Here is a 19514-nt window from a genome sequence, read left to right as displayed (position 1 = left end):
ACGTTTGTGAGATGGTGCCGTGCACTTTAGGTGCGACATGCACGCGAGCGCCACAGAAGAGGACTGGGAATGGGGTTGGTAAGTATAATGGTAGGGGGCAGGGACACGGGAAGTTGTTGAGGTGACGGTTAGGTCTAAAGTGAAGTGGTTTACAGGACGTCTGACGTCACAACCATGTAATCCGTGACAACGGGGAGGAGCAAGGTTGAGAACGGGGGGCCAAAAGTATCCCCTTGCGGGCTTGCTTCGCTCGCCATACTTCGGGCGGGTTAATTTTCTCTCACTTTGCCCACGTGTATAGAAAACACTGGTAGCTGACCAGCCCTGCCGCAGCAGTCATGTGGTTGTGATGTATTGGTCCCTTCTCCAACTTGGATCTTGCAACAACCCTGAGGAGGGGCCTTTTCTCCCAGGGAAACTCCCTGAAACCAGTCTTTCATACATTCTGGGAGAGTAGGAAAGTACGCTGTATACGTGAGTTGCACTTGATAACTGAAGAAAACAAAGACAATCTAATAGGTAGGTTTCACAAGTTCATGACTTAGAAGTGATTTTGTGCCCAATCACATGATATCTGTGTTGTGGTCCCCTCTGAATACCATACTACTAATAATTAAAAGTGGAAACACAGACCTCTCAACTTTGTAGAATCTAACTTTTGTCCCGACTGCTGAAATTGCTGAGTTTCCCCGGAATCCTTGGAGAGCAGACCATGCCCCAACTGGGGGCTAAAAAATAATGGTAAATGCTATGCGTGGTGCTGGCCTGGGCCCCTCAGGGAAAGCCAGAGCCCGGGTAATTAGTACCTGTTCCCCCCCCTCCTCAGCGCCCTTGCTTGGACATCCCCTCTGGCAGCTCCTAGTTGGGAGAATGAGAAAGCAGGCAAATATGGCCTGGTGATTCAGAAGCAGTTGGTGCGCCCCCAGGAGTCCAAGCCCCTTTCAAAAAAGTCCTAATTTAAAGACACAAAAATAAAACAAAATGTTGGGAGGAAACACAAGAACATAACTACACCAGGTTCACGCACAATACACACGTTTAGGAGTTCACTGTATTTATTTAACTTTCCACAATGTTATAATACAAATACAGAAGGTTTTTTTTTTAGATACAAAATTTGGAAAGTCAGGATTTGCTGTTCAAGTTATTAGGCTGGAGAACAAATTAGGGGACAGGGAGAATAAAAGTCAGATTAAAATAAATGCTAAACTAAAAATTCAAATTCAGTGCGAGTGGCAGTGTCAATCCGGAGCCCCCACCTCCAGCAGTAATAACCGGTCAGATTGTGTCATCACGGCACTGAGTGATAATCAGGTTACCGCCTGCTAGTGACAGGGACTGTGATCCTTCACCTGGGACAGTCAGAACGAGGGGCCGAAGCTCTGCATTGTGTAATTGTCGCTAAATACAAGTCACTACTGTATGAAAGAGGCATTTACAACATTCACCAATGTAACATATATATAAAACTGACGCACATTGGCAGAATGTATGACATTTGGCATTGCTATGTGTACCTTGGGCAAACAGAATTTCTCCTGATTTAAGTAAAAACAAACTCCTTTATTTACTTGTAACCGATGTAACACACGTTGTGCTTAAAGGCTTATAAAGTTAGAAACGAAAAGGAATATTCTTTTTGACTTTGGAATAACAGAATATCAGTGCAGAGGTAGCCAGGCAGTGATGAAGTTTCCATTAGGCATGTGCCTAGGGGCACCACTTATTAGGGGCGGCACTCAGAGGTTTATTTTATTCTTGTGAGTCTGACATTTCCAAGCAACTACAAAATATTTCCACCGTTTGGCAATGTCGCCATCTTGAGTGGAGTATGGACAGGTAGAACATGTGCAGCAAGCCCGTACCTGGGGGCTGGCCAATCAGCAGGCGGGTCTGTCAGGTGCCTGCCCAATTATCAGAGGCATCTCTTTGACTGGGTTGCAGATGCAGCAGATAATAGGACCTGTCTACACTGCACACAAGATGGCCTATGGTACGGGGGGAATATTTTGTAGTTACTGGAAAATTTCAGACTCGCAGGGGGGGGGGTTTCAATTAGGTGCGGAGTTTGCTGCTCGGGGAATAGTTCTGGGTTTCACTCCTGAAGATATTCAATTAGTTGCCATTCCTCTCATGTGGTAGACCATGGATTACCGTGTGCTATAGATTCGTGCAAAGTGTGGGAATCTATGGGTTTCCTCCGCACGGTAAGATGCCGCCCCACGGGGGCTTTAGTGCACGTGGCTCCCGCAGCTAATTGAATGTGGCATTGAGTTTAATTAGCTGTAGGGTAAACTCACTACCAAATTGACTATCACCCTCAGGGGTATATTTATGAAGCGTCGGGTTGTAAATCCCGGTGCTTCTGGTCGTGTTTATGTCCAATATTCCACAGGGCAATGATTTTACTAGATGTGTCTTGTTAGTTACCAGGTATCAGCTTGTTTTATTCCTGTCAGTATCCAAGTACAGCCCTACCTCATTATATTATACTGGTAATTGCCAAATTATGGCTTATACCCTAATAACGAAAAGAATACAATTTGGGGTGTCCATTAATGTAATGCCTAGGGGCGGCCTGACCACTATATATGCCCCTATAGACAGCGCATGCTGGGATTTCCTGTCCTACCTGCGTCAGCTGAAAAGGCAGAGGTTACATAGTGTGTCCTTTGTTCCTCATATGACAATTTTGGATTCAGAGAGTGATTTCTGACACTGTTATAACGGTAGAGTATAGAGAATTCACATCTCTCGTATAGATTAATAAGGGACCGGCCAGAAATTATGGAGTATTTTAAAAAAACTATTAAATATTTTGACCACTGGGATCCAGTACCCATCCTGTGCTTGTCAATAGACTTAAAGACAAGCAGCTTGGTATGCATAGAAAAAAAAATCCCCCTCCCTCCACCCCTCTCCATAACCATGTCTGCCTCTATGTTATGTGAATGTTGGTAGTATCTCTTTCATATAGGGTAACGAATATTTTAAGTCCATTACATTTTTTGTTACAAGTTATTGTTTTATTCAGGCCACCTTGTCTCCATTTGTGACACCTGAATATACCCAGCATGTACATACACATCTTCTATGTAAACACAGTATATAATGTATATGTGGATTTTATACACTCATAGACACATGTTCTGTGTATGCTCTATAATGAAGGTCATTTACACTTTAAACAGACACCTGAGTCAAGTCTTCTGAATATGTACATGTACAGGATGTGTTAATATACACATTATATAGGGTATAGAGATAAAAGTAGGTTATTGGCTGATGTCAGCAACTATCCAATTCCTGTTGTCTGTGGGGATAAGAACTTTTACAGAGTGTTGGGTATAAAATGAAAATTCACGTTTTTATATTATTATTGTAGTTTTATTTATTAGTCTTACAAAGCCTGATATAATTGTGAATCTTTCTAAAAGGATTCCAGGAAGCGGCATACATTCTGCTACTAGCAGTCCTGTACACATAATGTATATACAGATACGGACTGCACATTGGCCCAGTATAGATGACGGGAAGGCTTCTCTACGCTGTACCCCAATTACCTCCACCGTGATGTTTTAGGGCTTTCATTCATCATAGACGGGAAATGCATCAATCTGACCATTATCCCATCTGTCCCACAGAGGAATATTCTCAACAATGACCAAGAACCAGGTCTTCTGCTCTCTGGCATGGAGAAGTATTAGAAGAAGAGGTTGGTCTATGGAAATGGAGGATGGAAAGTCCAGAAGCAATGTTAGGAAGAAACACCTTCCTTTTACTGCTTGATACATTCATTGGACTTCCTCATGAGCACCCCAGGACATAAGTCATTCCATCCCGCCCAGCTGTATAATTTATCTGTCGTTTTCTACAGTTAGCACCAGTACGTTTCCTTCTGGCTCAGTAACATAGACCGTGTGGAGCACTCAATGTAACTGAGAGATGTCACCAGGAGTGGAACATAACATCGCTGGGTCTCATGATACAATTCCGGTGATTCTGCTCTAGCCTCCTGGGCCCAAGCTAAGAAGTCAGCAGAGCAGGGGCCTCTTCTGGGCTCATGCACCGGGCCTGCACATGCTTAAAAGAGGCTTGTGTCATTTTGACCAGAGCAGGAACCTTGAGGGAGGAGCTTGGGCACCCCTAACATCAGTGCACCCTCTGCAATGGCGGTGTGTTATACCACTGAATGCCCTACTAGTGGATTATCGCCTAGACACACTGTAGGCAGTCATTTTGTGGGATGAAACAAAACCCAGCCTATCAATTTATTAGGAACTAGTGACATCATTGAGGTATGAGGCTCTTCATACCTCAGTGATGTCACAGGTTCCTAGCAAATTGACAGGCAGCTTTCTCATAGAAATTAAGGCAACCCTTAGAATGACTGCATGCACTGTGAGCAGGCAAGGGGCAGGCACTTGTACTAGGCAATGCTGGGGAAGGGCAAACATCTACCTCAACCGTGCTGATGTATGTGGCCCTACAGTACCTTACAACCCAGACAGGTGTGCCCAGAGCCCACAAGGGCACCGGGCGTACCTGTAAAACACCTTGCCATGGAATAGTGAAGGAAACATATTGGACAAGTTTGCCTCTATGAGAAACACAAATGGTCACTCTAGGTTCTCCTCCAGACCAGGTTACCCCTATCGTTACATGACAACAGCTAGGTAGGACGGAGCGTCCAATCACATGTGATCACACAGGTGAATTTGAAATCCTGGTGTGTGAGATCAAACTAGATGGTTTATTTTTGTACATACATCTTAAATTTGTTACCAGTGGCTAGTGAATTACTTTCTGTTATTCTACAGTCTGAGCGTCGCCTCCAATTAATGGGACATTCTCCGGGGGATCTAATTATTTGGTCAATATAAATTTCATAAAAGTTCATTTTAAGAAACAGAAAAAAAAAAAAAGACTAGTAAAAAATGTTTTATATATATTAAATATGGATTACATTTGACATTTAAATTACAATTAAAAAACCCCATAAAACTAAAAAAAAAAAAAATGATCATTTTGCGCGAGGTTTTACACAAGAAGTAGAACCCATGTTTTGTCATGCGCCTCACACGATGGCAGCACCACATGTGACAGCAAAACCTTGAGATGTTTTGGAATTTGGCACAGAGAAATGAGATGAAACATTCAATACTCCCCAACCTCCACCTCAACCAAAAATACATATGGACCCGTTGCGAGTTTTGCAGAATGACCCACTATTATCCATGACAATGCAGAATATCAATTCACTTTGTGATGTCACCTAGTCCTTTCATTAGACAGCAATCTCAATGTCATCCAGTACTGTCGGCAGGTTATGGCTACACGTTGCAATGAAACACAAAACCTGGCTCTCTCTGGAGAATTTATAGCTGTAACCACTGTTATACCAACAGGACAGGGGACGTGGGGCTTCCACATACCAACCAGAGGCAATAGGGCAGCAGATGCCTGGATGGCCAGATAGTGGAATAATATACAACAAACCCACTGTATATACAAATACGTAAACAATGAGTTGATACCCTGGATATAGCAACAGAAATAGCACCACATATACAATCTAATGTAAAACGAGGAACTTTCTACTGCGGCGTCAGATAATGTGTGTGACTCTTGCACCAAATCCAACCTTCCTCACCTCTTCTTGGTCACTTACCTCAAACCACCTCTTTACCTGCTTAACCCGCTTATAAAGGCAAACTGTTATAGCTCTCAAATATTTAATAAATCCATATCCCAATCATACATTATACCCATCCCATAATCTTTCCAGCATAGTTTTGCACATATTGATAGCAGATGAATCAGTCCTCAATCCCTACTGTAATTAAAAGTGGCTCTGCACAACCCTACTAATATCATCCATGAGAACAGAGGTCATTATTTGCCTTAGACAATCTCCAGTTATACCCACCCTGGGTCTGTAGAATGGCTGAGTATGAAATGTCCTACTGGCCGACCAATGACTGGCAGTTGTTCCTGAACAAAGTTTAAATAAAATTGCCATCATTTTGGCTACAATTCTATCTGGAATGTCTTCTGGAGTTCATTGGAGAAAGGGTTGGCCATGCGTTGCTGAGACTTGGACTCTAGTGCTGCCCACTGAGCTTCAAACTGGTCTACTTCCTGTGCGGTGGATGCCAGTCTCAGCTGGCTGGGATCTGGGGGCCATGTACCGTTGGCAGTGCCGTTTGGCTTTGGTTTGGACTGGACTAACTGGGATGGGTTCTGGGTACTTGTGGTTGACGAGTGCATTATGCTCTGAGGGAAGGGGTTGGATTTACTTGCCAGGTTGGATGACAGTACATGGGTGGCAGAGCAGAAAGCATTGGCCACCATTTGGGATGGAGTAATGCCCACCACGGGGACGCTTGGCGTAGGATAAGACATGCTGTTTGCCATGGATGGGTTATAACCACCCACAGGTATATAGGCAGGTTGCATATGAGGAGCAATAAACATGCCAACAGGAGCAGGAGTGGCATCATATGAAACAGGATAGGCTTGTATAGCAGCTGGTACCACCATGGGCACGGTCACCATAGGCTGAGGCAAAGGCTCCAGTTGCTGTTGTTGCTGCTGTTGAACTTTCGCTGCATTTGCCACCTCTTCCAGCCAACGTTCGGCCTCGGATGGGGTTCGGCGATGGCCCATTTGGAAGTTAGGAGGAGTTGTGGTGGTCACTGCTTGATCTGGCCATCCTGTGATGCCTGCAGAAAAGAAAACCACACACTTACTCTTTGTAATCAGCTGAACTCAACGCAAGACTCATTTCTTCAGCCCTCGTAACTTTCCACTCACCCTACCTCTCTCCCAGTTCACCCTCCTAGTTACTCCTCTCAGTCATAGATTGTAAGGACTCACAGACAGGGTCCTCTTTCCTCATTCTCTCCTCCCAGTAGTATCCCTGTCACCAGTGCGCATTTGTTCCCATCTCCATTTTGCCCACTGGTGACTGTTCGTGTTTGTCTGTCCTCATTGATTACCGTTTGCTCCCTACTCATACCCCCGCCCCCTTCCTGTGTGACTCACCATTACTTATTACACAAGCCATAGTGAGTTTCTCTGTCCTACCCTCTATTCCAGTCATACCTCCACTGGTTTTTATCTTTGTAATTTTGCATGTATTTATGTAATATTTATGTAAATGTGTTCTTTTTAATGGGTGGCACCTTATAAATAATAGTTAATAATAATATGAAATCCCACAGGATTTATAGAAATATTAAGGCGCTAAGTTGTTGATCTTTTGTGTGTTACAAGAGCCCTGTACAACAGGCATGTGATGCTCCATTCATCAGTCTGGCTCAGGCTATCATTACTGATCGGTCACCTATTGGTATGTGAGGGAGAAAGGTCATACACGTAAATGTTGCAGCTCTACAATGGAGGGACATTTATTCTAGAAGCAAAGATACAGACCAAATCCCAACTGCACATCAGTAATGACGTTTACACACACTGTGCCTGAATCTGTGGACACGTGCGATCTCTTTTCTACACGCTGAGGGCGTTCTCCTTACTTTCCACAGAAGTGTGCAGAAAACCCATGTGACTGAGAGGGGAAGCCTGTCCCGCCCACTGCGTTACGTTCCATCCACAGACGTACCCGCCATCATTAATATGTAGACTAGCACCCGGCAGAAACTAACGTTCTATCTCCATGGAAGTGCTACGATCACACATGCAAATGTAATTAGAAACATAGAATTTGATGGCAGATAACCACTGGGCCCATCTAGTCTGCCCCTTAAATTACCCGCCAATAACCCTCCCAGAAAATGGGGCTATTCTTGTGACCTTCTGGTTGCCGCCCAGTAACACGTGGGTCCGTCAAACAGACAGATCACACCGTTCACAGTAAAGACCTGTGCTAGCCAGTGTTAGTCTGATCCAGCATTATGCCGCAATCTGTGCGATTCATCCATATCTACGGATACGTCTGACAAAGAACCAGGCCAAATGATGTCATAGCATCCTTATAATCCACCAATTGTAGCCCATCATGCTGTGCTGTGCAATGTGTAAGCCTATGGGCCTGATCTAGAGGTGCGCACAGATGAGGCCAGTTACATTTTTTTCCTGCTACAGCTATGGCCACGAATGCTTCTCAGCCTAATGAGACTGGCTGCGGCGCTATTCTGTCGCGGTGCGTACTAAGATGCACCATCGTTGCACAATTGGCTGCAACAGTGAAGATTGCACCAGCCTTATGGTAGGTGCAATTTAGCCGTGTGAACATGGCGTCCTGTGTCAGTGCAGCTGCGTCTTTTGGCGCAGTCACTGTCAGCGACAAACCCACGTCTGGCTAGCCACACTCCTGTTACCTCCCGGCGGTAACCATCGGGAGACAGGCGCTCACCTCTGAATCATGGCCTATGTGTCACAATGCACTGGGGAGACAGGGAACCACTAATCATGTCGTAGCTGCGTCTTTGTACACAGCGGTACTGAGAATTCAGGCTAGTGCCGCTTTGTGCAGAAACACCCACTGGCTGTGTCTCTAATCCCCTGCCTTTGTACAAGGTCGCACCATGGAACTTCTGAGCAACCCTATGGCTGCACAGAATGTCTCTTGGAACTAAGCCGCCGGGGCCAATTAAACAAAGTCGCAGTCAGTGATGCGCACCACAGAACGCTCGCGACACGCCTTGTGTGTAACTTAGCCTACCCACCGTTACCTTCCATAAACGCACAGTGACTGTCAATCTCTCTGCGTCCAAATACACACTACGGCCGTCGCCGATAAATCATTGTGCCACATGTGCATTACAAAAAACATTGGCCAACTACGCAAACACCGGCATAACGTCCACCTCTGTATCAGACCCAGTGTTAGGATTAAGCAGACACTTTCATCAAACATAAAACTCTGTAACTGTTATAATGGACGATGGGCCGAGCATTTCATCTGCCTTCCTAAGTACTCACTTTGTGCACTCTGTCGAGGTGGAGGAAGAGTAGCCACATTGGGAGGTGTCCTAGTCCCATTCCCATTGACAAATGAGTCTTCCGATGGGTGGTTGGTGAACGAGTAATTGATCTGGTGACACAGATCGGTAATTCCATCGGGATCCGGAGGTCCTGTAGGATCCAATTCTGGGACTGAGAGAAACAGACGTATTTTAGAGAAGTGCTTTATACAGTCCTCTTACATTTTATCAATTGCCAATGATATCATCCCCACACAGCGGGAAACATTTACTCTTTATATGAGGTCGTGCAATGTGGTAAGGATCACACACACTCCCTTACACAGTCGTACTATTTGCACTTCTTGTAGGAGTCTCTATAATGTTAAATGCGTTCCACAAAACTGGGGTGTCGCCTCTTTATTTCTGGTAGTGCGGAGGCCAGGGTCCGCGTCTTCCTACATAGATTTCCTGGCCTCAGCTAACCTGAAGGTTACTCAGATGGCCGATGGTCTCGCAAGTGTTCCAATGGCTGTGTCCTCGGTTCACTCAAGCCTGCAGGAGGCGTCACAGTTGTGAACGTCATAGGACACTTGGGATTTCTGGACTTTTCGTGCATGCACATTAACAAAACATCGCTCAACTCCATAACCATCAGAACTGCATCAGTCTCTGAATCAGGCCCTAAGGTGTAAATTCCCCCCCGATTAATCAGTGTCTCCAAGCTCCTGTTTAAACTTGACTACAGACTACCAAAGTCACCTGTCTGACTAAATGAATGGATGTTCCCGAAAAGTGTCACAATGAGCAATCTACCAGGGGGGGAACACAGGAGGAACGGCTGCGAGCATTCCTGCAACCCCTCTGATACCGCAGATCGATGGGAACTACAGCCGCTGGAGGCCTGTTATGTGCACTCAACCTGTGAGTGTACACTTGGCTCTTATGAGAAGACTGATTTCCGGGATTATTAATTGATGTGGAGCTATGGAGGATTAACTAGATGGTCAAAAAGTGGTTTTCATACATGTCTTTATGAAACCTTAATAACATGAGGAGATATATACGATATATACGATTAGTTACTCTAATGGTGACTCTGTTTTATAAGCAATATACAATATATTCATTATTTTATGCCGTTGCTTGGATTTGTGATGGCCCCGGTGGGTGTCTCAATACAGTTTTAGCCGGCTACAGCATTAGCGTACTGACGCACAGCAGCAGCGATTGCAGTAGCGTCCTGAAGTGGCTGCGCAGAGGCCATGTTGAGACTGAGACGGACACAGCAACAGAGCTGTCGTTCATGGGTGGTGACTGGGAGATGGCCCTGTCATATGGGAGCGTTGTGGGCGTGGAGTGTGTGCGTACACAGACTCTCAATCACTCACACAGGAGGCCACACTCTATAACAGTCATAGGGCTGGTGTAAGGTGCGATGGTGCAGCCTTTGGTAGCTCCTATGGAAGCACCAGGCAGTAGTACAGCGTCTATAGACACTGAAAGTGGGCACCTCAGTCCTGGCACAGTCATACGCACGGATGGGAAAGGCTTTGTAGCACCATTTGCTTAAAGATGCAGACGGGCAATAGACACAACTGCGGCCGCTTCTGTGTCCACCTCAGAATTAGGCCCAGTGTGTCTGAATTACTACTTTAAACTGAAACGCGGCCACAATCTCTCAGCCACAAGGCAAACCAAATATGGTTCCTGCTTCACTGTCCATCCCGTGTGTCTATCCTCAAACGTTCTGTTCTAAATCCTGCTTGTCTGCTGCCCCCTCCTGGTGAACCAGTGGAATATAAAACAGACACAAATATGAGAAGACATCGCAGAGCAGTACCGAGGTGACATCACGCCAAGGATGGGGTTGCTTGGAAGAGCTACCAGTTCAGCAGCTAGACCCAAATAGTTGTACAGTCTCATTGCTGTTGCCATCTCTGTTCCCCCTTTGGTGACCTACTTAACTTCCATGGTGACAGCAGCTGCCACCACCGCTTCCATGAACATGGAGAACATATGCCCTGGCTCCGCGTCCTTCATCGAGCATGATGCGGGAGAAGAATACCGGGCACAAAGTTCCTACTAACTATCAGATAACCACACAGTTTCCATGCATCACACAAGGGGGCAGATGTATGAAGCTCTGGAAAGTGATAAAGTGCAGAGTGATAAACGACCAACCAATCAGCTCACAACTGTCATGTTACAGGCTGTGTTTGAAAAATGAGAGGTGGGAGCGGATTGGTTGGTCATTTATCACTCAGCACTTTATCACTTTGCACAGCTTCATACATCTGCCACACTGTTTCCTACCTCTGGCTGTATTCATATTTCTACAAATACCAAGTCATCGTTCATGTCTCCACCGTCTACCATCTCTCCTCATTCCAACTACACCACAGCACCGGGAGCTTGCACAGTAATGCCTGTTGCCGATGGCTGCTTTACTGCTGGCGGCTGATAATACTGCTGCCTTACAGTAGCCACACGCACTTTCTGCACCTCCAATTATTACTCCGCTACCTTATGTATCAAATGTCCCCCACACCTGCTAGACTTTTTATTATTTGTATTACGCTCACTTAAGTCAGCGCTTTATGAAGCATAATATATTATCTTCCTAATCCATTATCTGTCCCCTTGCAAATCAGTTGATCTATTCTATTTCCATTTCCATTATTATTCAAGACGGTTGTTACTCCTATTCCAAAAAAATCCGAACAACATTTTTAATTAATTCTGACCCAAGCTCTCTCTCAGATTTACCCCCCCCCCGAAGACCTCAGAGCACTCGCCTCATATTTCCTTTCCGCATTGTTTAGTTCTATTTCCCACTACTCCGCAGAGACTACACCGACTAATGTGGTCCAGGATTGTATCACCGCTAAAGGACCCTACTAGCTTCTCATTCTCCTGGACCTCTCTGCGGAGGCTCTTCAATCTATCACCATCCGTGTTGGTCCACATTACTAAATATCTTTCTGCCATTTCATCTTGGATGTCCTCTCGCCACCTCAATCTTTAAATACCCGAACTAATAATATTCACATCAGACAGCAGAAGCTACTACTTGACCTCTCTGTATCCGCTGACAACACAATAATAAACCCTACTCCTCAAGCTCACTGGCATCCTTAACGCAGAGCTCTCTTCCAAAAATCCAATTTGTATCCAGATCCTCATACATGCATCTAAGAAACATTTCTATAATATGCCCATATCTAACACAAAAACTTTATAATTAATACGCTAATAGGGGTAAATTTACTGAGCTCAGGGCCTGATTCAGAGCCGGACGCTATTTGCGCTCGCTCGTCCAGAAAAAGGGGCTGGCTTTTTAAATTGACCGTTCGCTCTTTGCGGTCTGTTGACGCCTCTATGTCTGAACGAGCGAACAAAACATGCGGACGTTTTTTTGTAAAAAACTCCCCCTGGCCGCTCGCATCATACGTCATCTTCGCTATTTATTAGATTAATCGAGTACATCGAAAGGCGTCTGAACTGCTCGCAGTGCTTGTGGTTGGATTTTCCTACCGCAATCATGCGAACAGTTCAAGCTAAGATACAACCAAGTGACGTGGTCGATGACGCTGCTTTGTTAATTATGCACACCCTTAAAACGCCCGTTTTGACCGTTTGGCACGCCTGCGTTCGGATCTCCACTCCCCGTTTTCAAGCACCTTCCCCTGTTACCACCCACAAACGCCTCATCCTGTCACCCAAATTAGCAGGCATTCGCTATTTTGCGAGCACACGATTTTCGGCCACACTGACTTGTTCGCGCATGCGTACTAAAACCCATACGCATGCACAGATGTGCGAACATCGCTCGGAGCGAACGAGCGGCTCTGAATAAGGCCCTCAGTGTTTGTCCGAAATTGCAATCACGGGAGTATTTTGGCATTTTTACAAACAAGGAAATTCACTAAAGGCAAAAAAGGGTATATGACCGTACATACCAATGTTTAATCTCGGACAAACGCAGGCCAGACACGAATCTTATATAAATTTACCCCATAATTGCCCAAATTGGCGATTGCAACTGTCTTCTAACTGCCTTTTACCCCTAAAGTCTATTTTGGATGCAGTGGTTAGACAATTTCTCCCCAAAATATATTCTTCTGCTGCTCCACTCTGTCAGTCACCAAATTGGTTGCCTGTATGTTACTAAATCCAATATAAATTACTTCTACTAACATATAAAGCAGAGATAACTTACACAGACATACCTTTTTTTCCTTGTCTTTGGTTTGACCCCTCCACTTTGCCAAAGATCTGCCTCTCTCATCCACATTCATAACCTGCTCCCATTCCTGGCTACGGGACTTCCTAGGACTGCACCCACTTTGTGGAATGTCCTCCCTCGCAGAACACGACTTTACTGTAGGCCAACAGTTCTCAACTCCAATCCCCAAGTACCACCATCAAATCATGTTTTGTGGATTTCTTTAATCATGCACAACTGAGATGATCTATTTTGCTGCGTCAGTAATTGCCCCACCTGCTTCCACAGATAGAAATCCTAAAATCATGATCTATTGTGACTACTTGAGGGTTGAGGTTGAAAACCACTGTTCTAGATCCCAAACCTTTAAGTGTTCCCTGAAATCTCACCTCTTCAGGGCTTATCAACTTCCAGACCCAGCCTCTTACCAACCCCATGCTATTCTGCCTGATTACCACCCTCTACACGAGGGGTGGGCAATAAGCACCCCCCCTCAGATGTTGTAGAACTACACATCCCAGCATGCCCTGCAACAGTTTTGCTATTTGCTCATGCTAAAACTGTTGCAAGGAATGCTGGGATTTGTAGTTCAACAACAGCTGGAGTGCTGCTTATTGCCCACCCCTGCTCTACACAGTTCGCTTAAAGCTTACATTTATTCTCCTTCCCTTCTCCAAAACCCCTTCACCTCTAAAACAAGAGATATGGTAAGAACTTACCTTTGTTATCTCTGTTTCTACGAAGTCCATAGGGTCCACAGGGTTGACCTTGGGGTATAGCTGGATCTGGATCCACGGGCACCACGCAGTTAAAGCTTTGCTGCTCCCAGGATGCACTTGGGTCCGTCCTCCTCTATACCCCGCCCCGGCCACAGGCACCTCAGTTGGTAAGCAGCTAAGGCCGGAGGAGGAGACTAAACAGAGAGAAGGAAGACTGGAACACACAAGAAACCATACTCACAGAAATGGGAGACGGAAAACCGGTGACCAGCCACACAGCCCATTTGAAGCCAGGTGCGTCAGGGCGGGCGCCCTGTGGACCCTATGGACTTCGTAGAAACAGAGATAACAAAGGTAAGTTCTTACCATATCTCTTGTTTTCTACTTCAGGGTCCATAGGGGGTCCACAGGGTTGACCTTGGGGATGTCCCAAAGCAGTTCAACTAAGGGCGGGGACGCTCCTGTGCTGAAAGGAGTACCCGGCGCCCAAAGGATGCATCCTGAGAGGCGAAGGTGTCAAACGCATAAAACCTCAAAAACGTCTGAATTGAAGACCAAGTAGCCGCCTTACACAGCTGAACAGCGGAGGCGCCACGTCTAGCAGCCCAAGAGGGACCCACAGAACGAGTGGAATGAGCCTTAACAGAGGCTGGCACAGGTAAACCCTCCTGCGCATAAGCCTCACAAATAACTGAACGAAGCCAACGGGCTAACGTTTGCTTGTTGGCAGGCCAACCCCTCTTGTGAAAACCGAAGAGGACAAACAAAGAATCCGACTTCCTAACCGAAGCAGTCCGATCCACATAGATTCTAAGTGCCCGGACCACATCCAAGGAAGCCTCACCAGCCGAAAGATCAGGTGACTGAAAAGCTGGCACAACAAGTTCCTGATTAATGTGGAACTTTGAAACCACTTTGGGCAAAAACTCAGGACGCGTGCGGAGCACTGCCCTGTCCTGGTAAAAATCAGAAAAGGAGGGCGACAGGAAAGCGCCCCCAATTCTGAAACCCTCCTGGCCGAAGCAATTGCCAGGAGAAAAATGGTCTTAAACGTCAGCCACTTGAGCTCCACCGACTCAAGCGGCTCAAAAGGAGGACCCTGCAAGACCCTCAGTACCACCGTCAAGTCCCACGGAGCCACCGGAGGCACGAAGGGAGGCTGGATCCTGAGAACACCTTGGAAAAAGGTGTAAACATCTGGCAGTGTAGCAATCCGTCGCTGAAACCACACGGACAAAGCAGACACATGAACCTTCAGAGAGGCCAGGCGTAAGCCGAGGTCCAAACCCGATTGAAGAAATTCCAAGATTCTGGAAACCCGGAACACCTGCGGATCATAGTTTCTGGATTCACACCATTGAAAATAAGTGCGCCACACCCTGTGGTAAATCCGCGCGGAGGCAGGCTTGCGTGCCCTAAGCATGGTACCAATCACTGAACTGGAGAAACCCCTAGACCTCAAGACGGCTGTCTCAAGAGCCACGCCGTCAAAGACAGCCGACCCAGATCCGGGTAAAGGCAGGGCCCCTGAGACAACAGGTCCCGATGCTGAGGAAGAAGGTACGGAGCGTCGATGGAGAGGCACCTCAGATCGGAGTACCAAGGACGTCTGGGCCACGCCGGAGCCACCAGCACGAGCGTGCCGCCGTCCTGCTTGAATTTCCGCAGAACCCGAGGAAGTAAGGATATCGGAGGAAACAGATACGCCAGGTGAAACGTCCATTTCACCGACAGAGCGTCTACCAGACAGGCGCCTGCGTCTCTTGTCCTTGACCCGTAAACGGGCAACTTGTGATTGTGACGGGAGGCCATCAAGTCCAGCTCCGGCAGCCCCCACCTGTCCACGAGTAGCTGAAACACCTCTGGGTGAAGCGACCATTCCCCGGGATGCACATCGTGACGGCTGAGGAAGTCCGCCTCCCAATTGAGGACTCCGGGAATGAAGACTGCCGAGATCGCTGGAACGTGACACTCCGCCCAAGCAAGAATGCGAGACACCTCCGACATTGCTGCCCGACTGCGAATTCCCCCTTGGTGATTGATGTACGCCACCGTGGTGGCGTTGTCGGACTGCACCTGAACCGCCCTTCCGTGAAGAGCGGGGCCGGACGACTGCAGGGCCCTGTACACAGCCCGCAGTTCCAGGATGTTGATGGGGAGAAGTGCTTCTTCCGCGGACCAACGACCCTGAAGCGATAATGAGCCGGTCACTGCCCCCCAACCCCGAAGACTGGCATCCGTCGTGAGCAGGACCCAGTCCGGGATCCAAAAGGGGCGCCCCTCGACCAGATGCACCGTCTGAAGCCACCAAGCCAAAGACTGCCGAACCTCCGCGGACAACACCAGCATCTGAGAGCGGATCCGGTGAGGTAACCCGTTCCATTCCGATAGAATCAGCCCCTGCAGGGGCCGGTAATGGAACTGGGCAAATTCCACCATGTCGAATGTCGACACCATGGACCCCAGAACTCTCATAGCTGAATGGACCGACAGGCGGCAACTGCTCAGGCAACTGTGTATCCGCAGCTGCAGGGAGGAGACCTTCTCTGGAGTCAGGAAAATCCGCTGCTGACGAGAATCCAGCAGGGCTCCCAAATGAACCATCCGCTGTGATGGAATCAGGGAGGACTTCTTCCAGTTTATCAACCACCCGTGTGCTTGAAGACAAGCAATGGTCAGGTGGAGATGTCGAAGAAGCACCTCCGGGGAGCTCGCCAGCAGCAGAAGATCGTCCAGGTACGGCAACAGACGTAGACCCTGACCCCGAAGGTGGGCAGCCATAACCGCCATCACCTTGGTGAACACCCTCGGAGCCGTGGAAAGGCCAAAAGGCAACGCCCGAAATTGGTAGTGATGGTTCAGGATAGCAAACCTCAGATACCGCTGATGTGCCGGTGCTATGGGCACATGGAGATAGGCGTCCTGGATATCGAGGGAGACCATATAATCCCCGGGTTCCATCGCCAGAATGATGGAACGTAACGTTTCCATCCTGAACCTGGGAACTCTGAGGTATCTGTTCAGAGACTTCAAATTCAGGATAGGGCGATGAGAACCATTGGGTTTCTGTACCAGAAACAGAGTAGAATAGTACCCCGTCCCGCGCTGAGACTGCGGAACGGGAACAATGACCCCTGCTTGTAGCAAGGATTCTATAGCTACCTGAATCTGACCAGCTTTGGTCTTGTCCAGAGAAGGACTCGTACAGAAAAACTGGTGGGGCGGCCTGAACCGAAAAGACAGGGCGTACCCCTGAGAGACTACTTCTCGAACCCAGGCATCCGTGGTGGTATTGTGCCAACACTGGGCGAATTGGAGAAGTCGGCCTCCCACTCTGGGGTCCCCCAGAGAGAGGCCCGTCCCATCAGGCAGCAGGCTTATCCTCCTGCTTGGAAGAAGGGCGCCGAGCACTCCATGCCTGCTTCTTGGGCTTGGGTGCGGCCTTGGTCGCCGAATGTCTCGGGAAGGACTGGCCCTTGGCCTTACCCTGAACCCGAAAGGACCGAAAGGCAGAGCTCCTCACTTTAGCCGGCGCAGAGGCCGAAGGGAGAAAAGCCGACTTGGACTTAGCCAAAGTATCCACTATTCTGTCCAAATCCGGACCAAATAGTAAATCACCATTAAAAGGCAAGGCCTCCAGACCCTTTTTTGAATCTGCATCAGCCCTCCAGGACCTCAGCCACAGGGAGCGCCGAGCAGATACCGCTGCAGCCGACACCCTAGAACTGAGCAGGCTGGCATCCAAAGACGCTTCCCCAATATAGGAAGCTGCATCCCGCATCTGTCCCACTAACGCTCTCTGGATATCCGGAGCCTCAACAGGAAAGGTATCCTCCAAGGCATTGGCCCATGCCTCAATGGCTTTAGCCACCCAGGAGATAGCCATGGATGGGCGAGCCACCGCCCCGGAAAGAGAATAAATGGACTTTAAACAAGTCTCCACCTTCCTGTCCGTGGGATCCTTCAAAGAGGAGATAGACGGCAATGGCAACGTCGCGCTTTTGATCAAGCGGGTAACGTGGGAATCCACCGCCGGCGGAGTTTCCCATTTCCTGCAATGAGCTTCAGGAAAAGGATAGTTCGCCGCCAACCTCTTCTGTGGATGGAACCTCTTACTAGGTAATTGCCAGGCCGCCGCCATATGATCCGATAATTGATCAGACAGGGGGAACACAGTTGAGGTCACCTTGGCCTTTTTAAAATTAGGAAACTTCGACCTAGGAGCCGGCGCATCATCCTCAACATGTAGGATAGCCCGCACCGCCCTAACTAAGGCTGGAACATTAATGGAGGACTTAGCTTCCACCTCCTGCCCCATGACATCAGAGTCAGAGTCCTCATGGATTTCTCCATCATCTGAGGACACTTCCGAGTCCGACAACTGCGCAGCTAGTGAACTCACAACCGGACGTTTAGACACCCTTGGTGGCACATCACCTTGCAACATAGACTGAAACGCCGAGGATGAAGCCGCCAGACTCTGTACGGAGCTGGATAGAACATCCACCCAAGGCGGAGGAGCCGTCGGAGCAACACTCTGCAAAGGCACTACAGACTGACACGTCCCTGGGGAAGACTGCACATAAACAGGCAGTCCCGAGTAAGGACCCACAGTCTGGGCCCCGGGGGAAGACCGCAACATTTGTGGAACCCTCGGGGAATGGGGGATGGTGGGCTGCGGTAACGCCCTAGAAGGGACCGCTGATGGGACCGATAACCGGTCCGCAATAGACGCCAGCACCTGTGAAAACATCGCCCAAGGAGGGTCCTGTGATACAGGGGGGTTGGAGGGGCCCGGTACCAGCTGGCACCGCCCGCACAGACCATCCTGAGATAAGTCCTCCCCATCAACTCCAGCAGCACAGCGTCTGCAGGAAAATAGCACAGGAGCCACAGAGCGCTCAGTCTCCTCATCCGACATGATACCGTAAATACACAAGAAATAGGTATCACCAGAGGAATTACGGTTTTAACACCCGCGCACTCACCAGTATGCGACACAACAGCCCAGATATGGTACTGTGTAGCACACAACAGTATGTGACTGACCCCACAAATCCGTGTTTTATATAAGTGAGGGTCTCAGAAAAACGCCCTTCCCTCACACACCTGCCGGGCCGTAGGAGAAGGAAAGGGATAGTTATAAGCTGACAGTAAGGAGAATAAGTCACAGACAGGCAGCACTAGCAATAGTCACATACAATGCAGAAAAGTTATACTCACTGCACCTTCCGCTACAATCAACCGCCCAGATTCAGTGTCTGGGAGGGCTATAGCGCTGTGTACACTGTCCTTTAGCAGGGGAGAGGTACACAGGGGGACCGGTCCACTTGATACCGCCTGGGAGTCTGCGATGTGCCAGTAAAGATGGCCGCCGGAGACCTCAGAGGAGGAGTGGCCGAGAGATAAGAGCAGCTCAGCGACGCCAGACTGCTTGTTGAAAGGCGCGCTGAGCTGAGGGGAGGAGCCGCTAGACAGGGAAGGCTGCCTCCCCTGGCTAGCAATTAACCCCCGGGTTGCCGGTCCCGCTACCAGCCTGATACCCTGGTGGTCTAGCGGACACGCGGGGTATTCCTCAATTGAGGGGGAGCCCGCCGCCGCCGCTAGCGCCTCCGGTCTGTCCCCAGAGACCGGAGGCTC

The 19514-nt window shown here is 48.2% G+C and overlaps 1 protein-coding gene across 2 annotated transcripts in view; it reads right to left on the bottom strand.

Moving 5' to 3' along the window:
- Nucleotides 1–1050: 1050 nt before the first annotated feature.
- The window catches only part of NUMBL (NUMB like endocytic adaptor protein), a 115667-nt gene continuing 97203 nt past the window's right edge, over nt 1051–19514 (bottom strand). For both annotated transcript variants that reach the window (XM_088450117.1, XM_088450118.1), the window contains exons 9-10: nt 8947–9120; nt 1051–6725 (exon numbers count right to left, since the gene is read on the bottom strand). In XM_088450117.1, the coding sequence (XP_088306243.1) occupies nt 6031–6725; nt 8947–9120 (869 nt within the window). In that variant the 3' untranslated portion in view covers nt 1051–6030. The remainder of the gene's footprint in view (nt 6726–8946; nt 9121–19514) is intronic.

Source organism: Taudactylus pleione, unplaced genomic scaffold (assembly GCF_031769625.1).
Source record: "Taudactylus pleione unplaced genomic scaffold, aTauple2 ptg000507l, whole genome shotgun sequence".
In the NCBI taxonomy this organism is placed as follows: Eukaryota; Metazoa; Chordata; class Amphibia; order Anura; family Myobatrachidae; genus Taudactylus; species Taudactylus pleione.
This window is presented reverse-complemented; position numbering and strand designations above follow the sequence as displayed.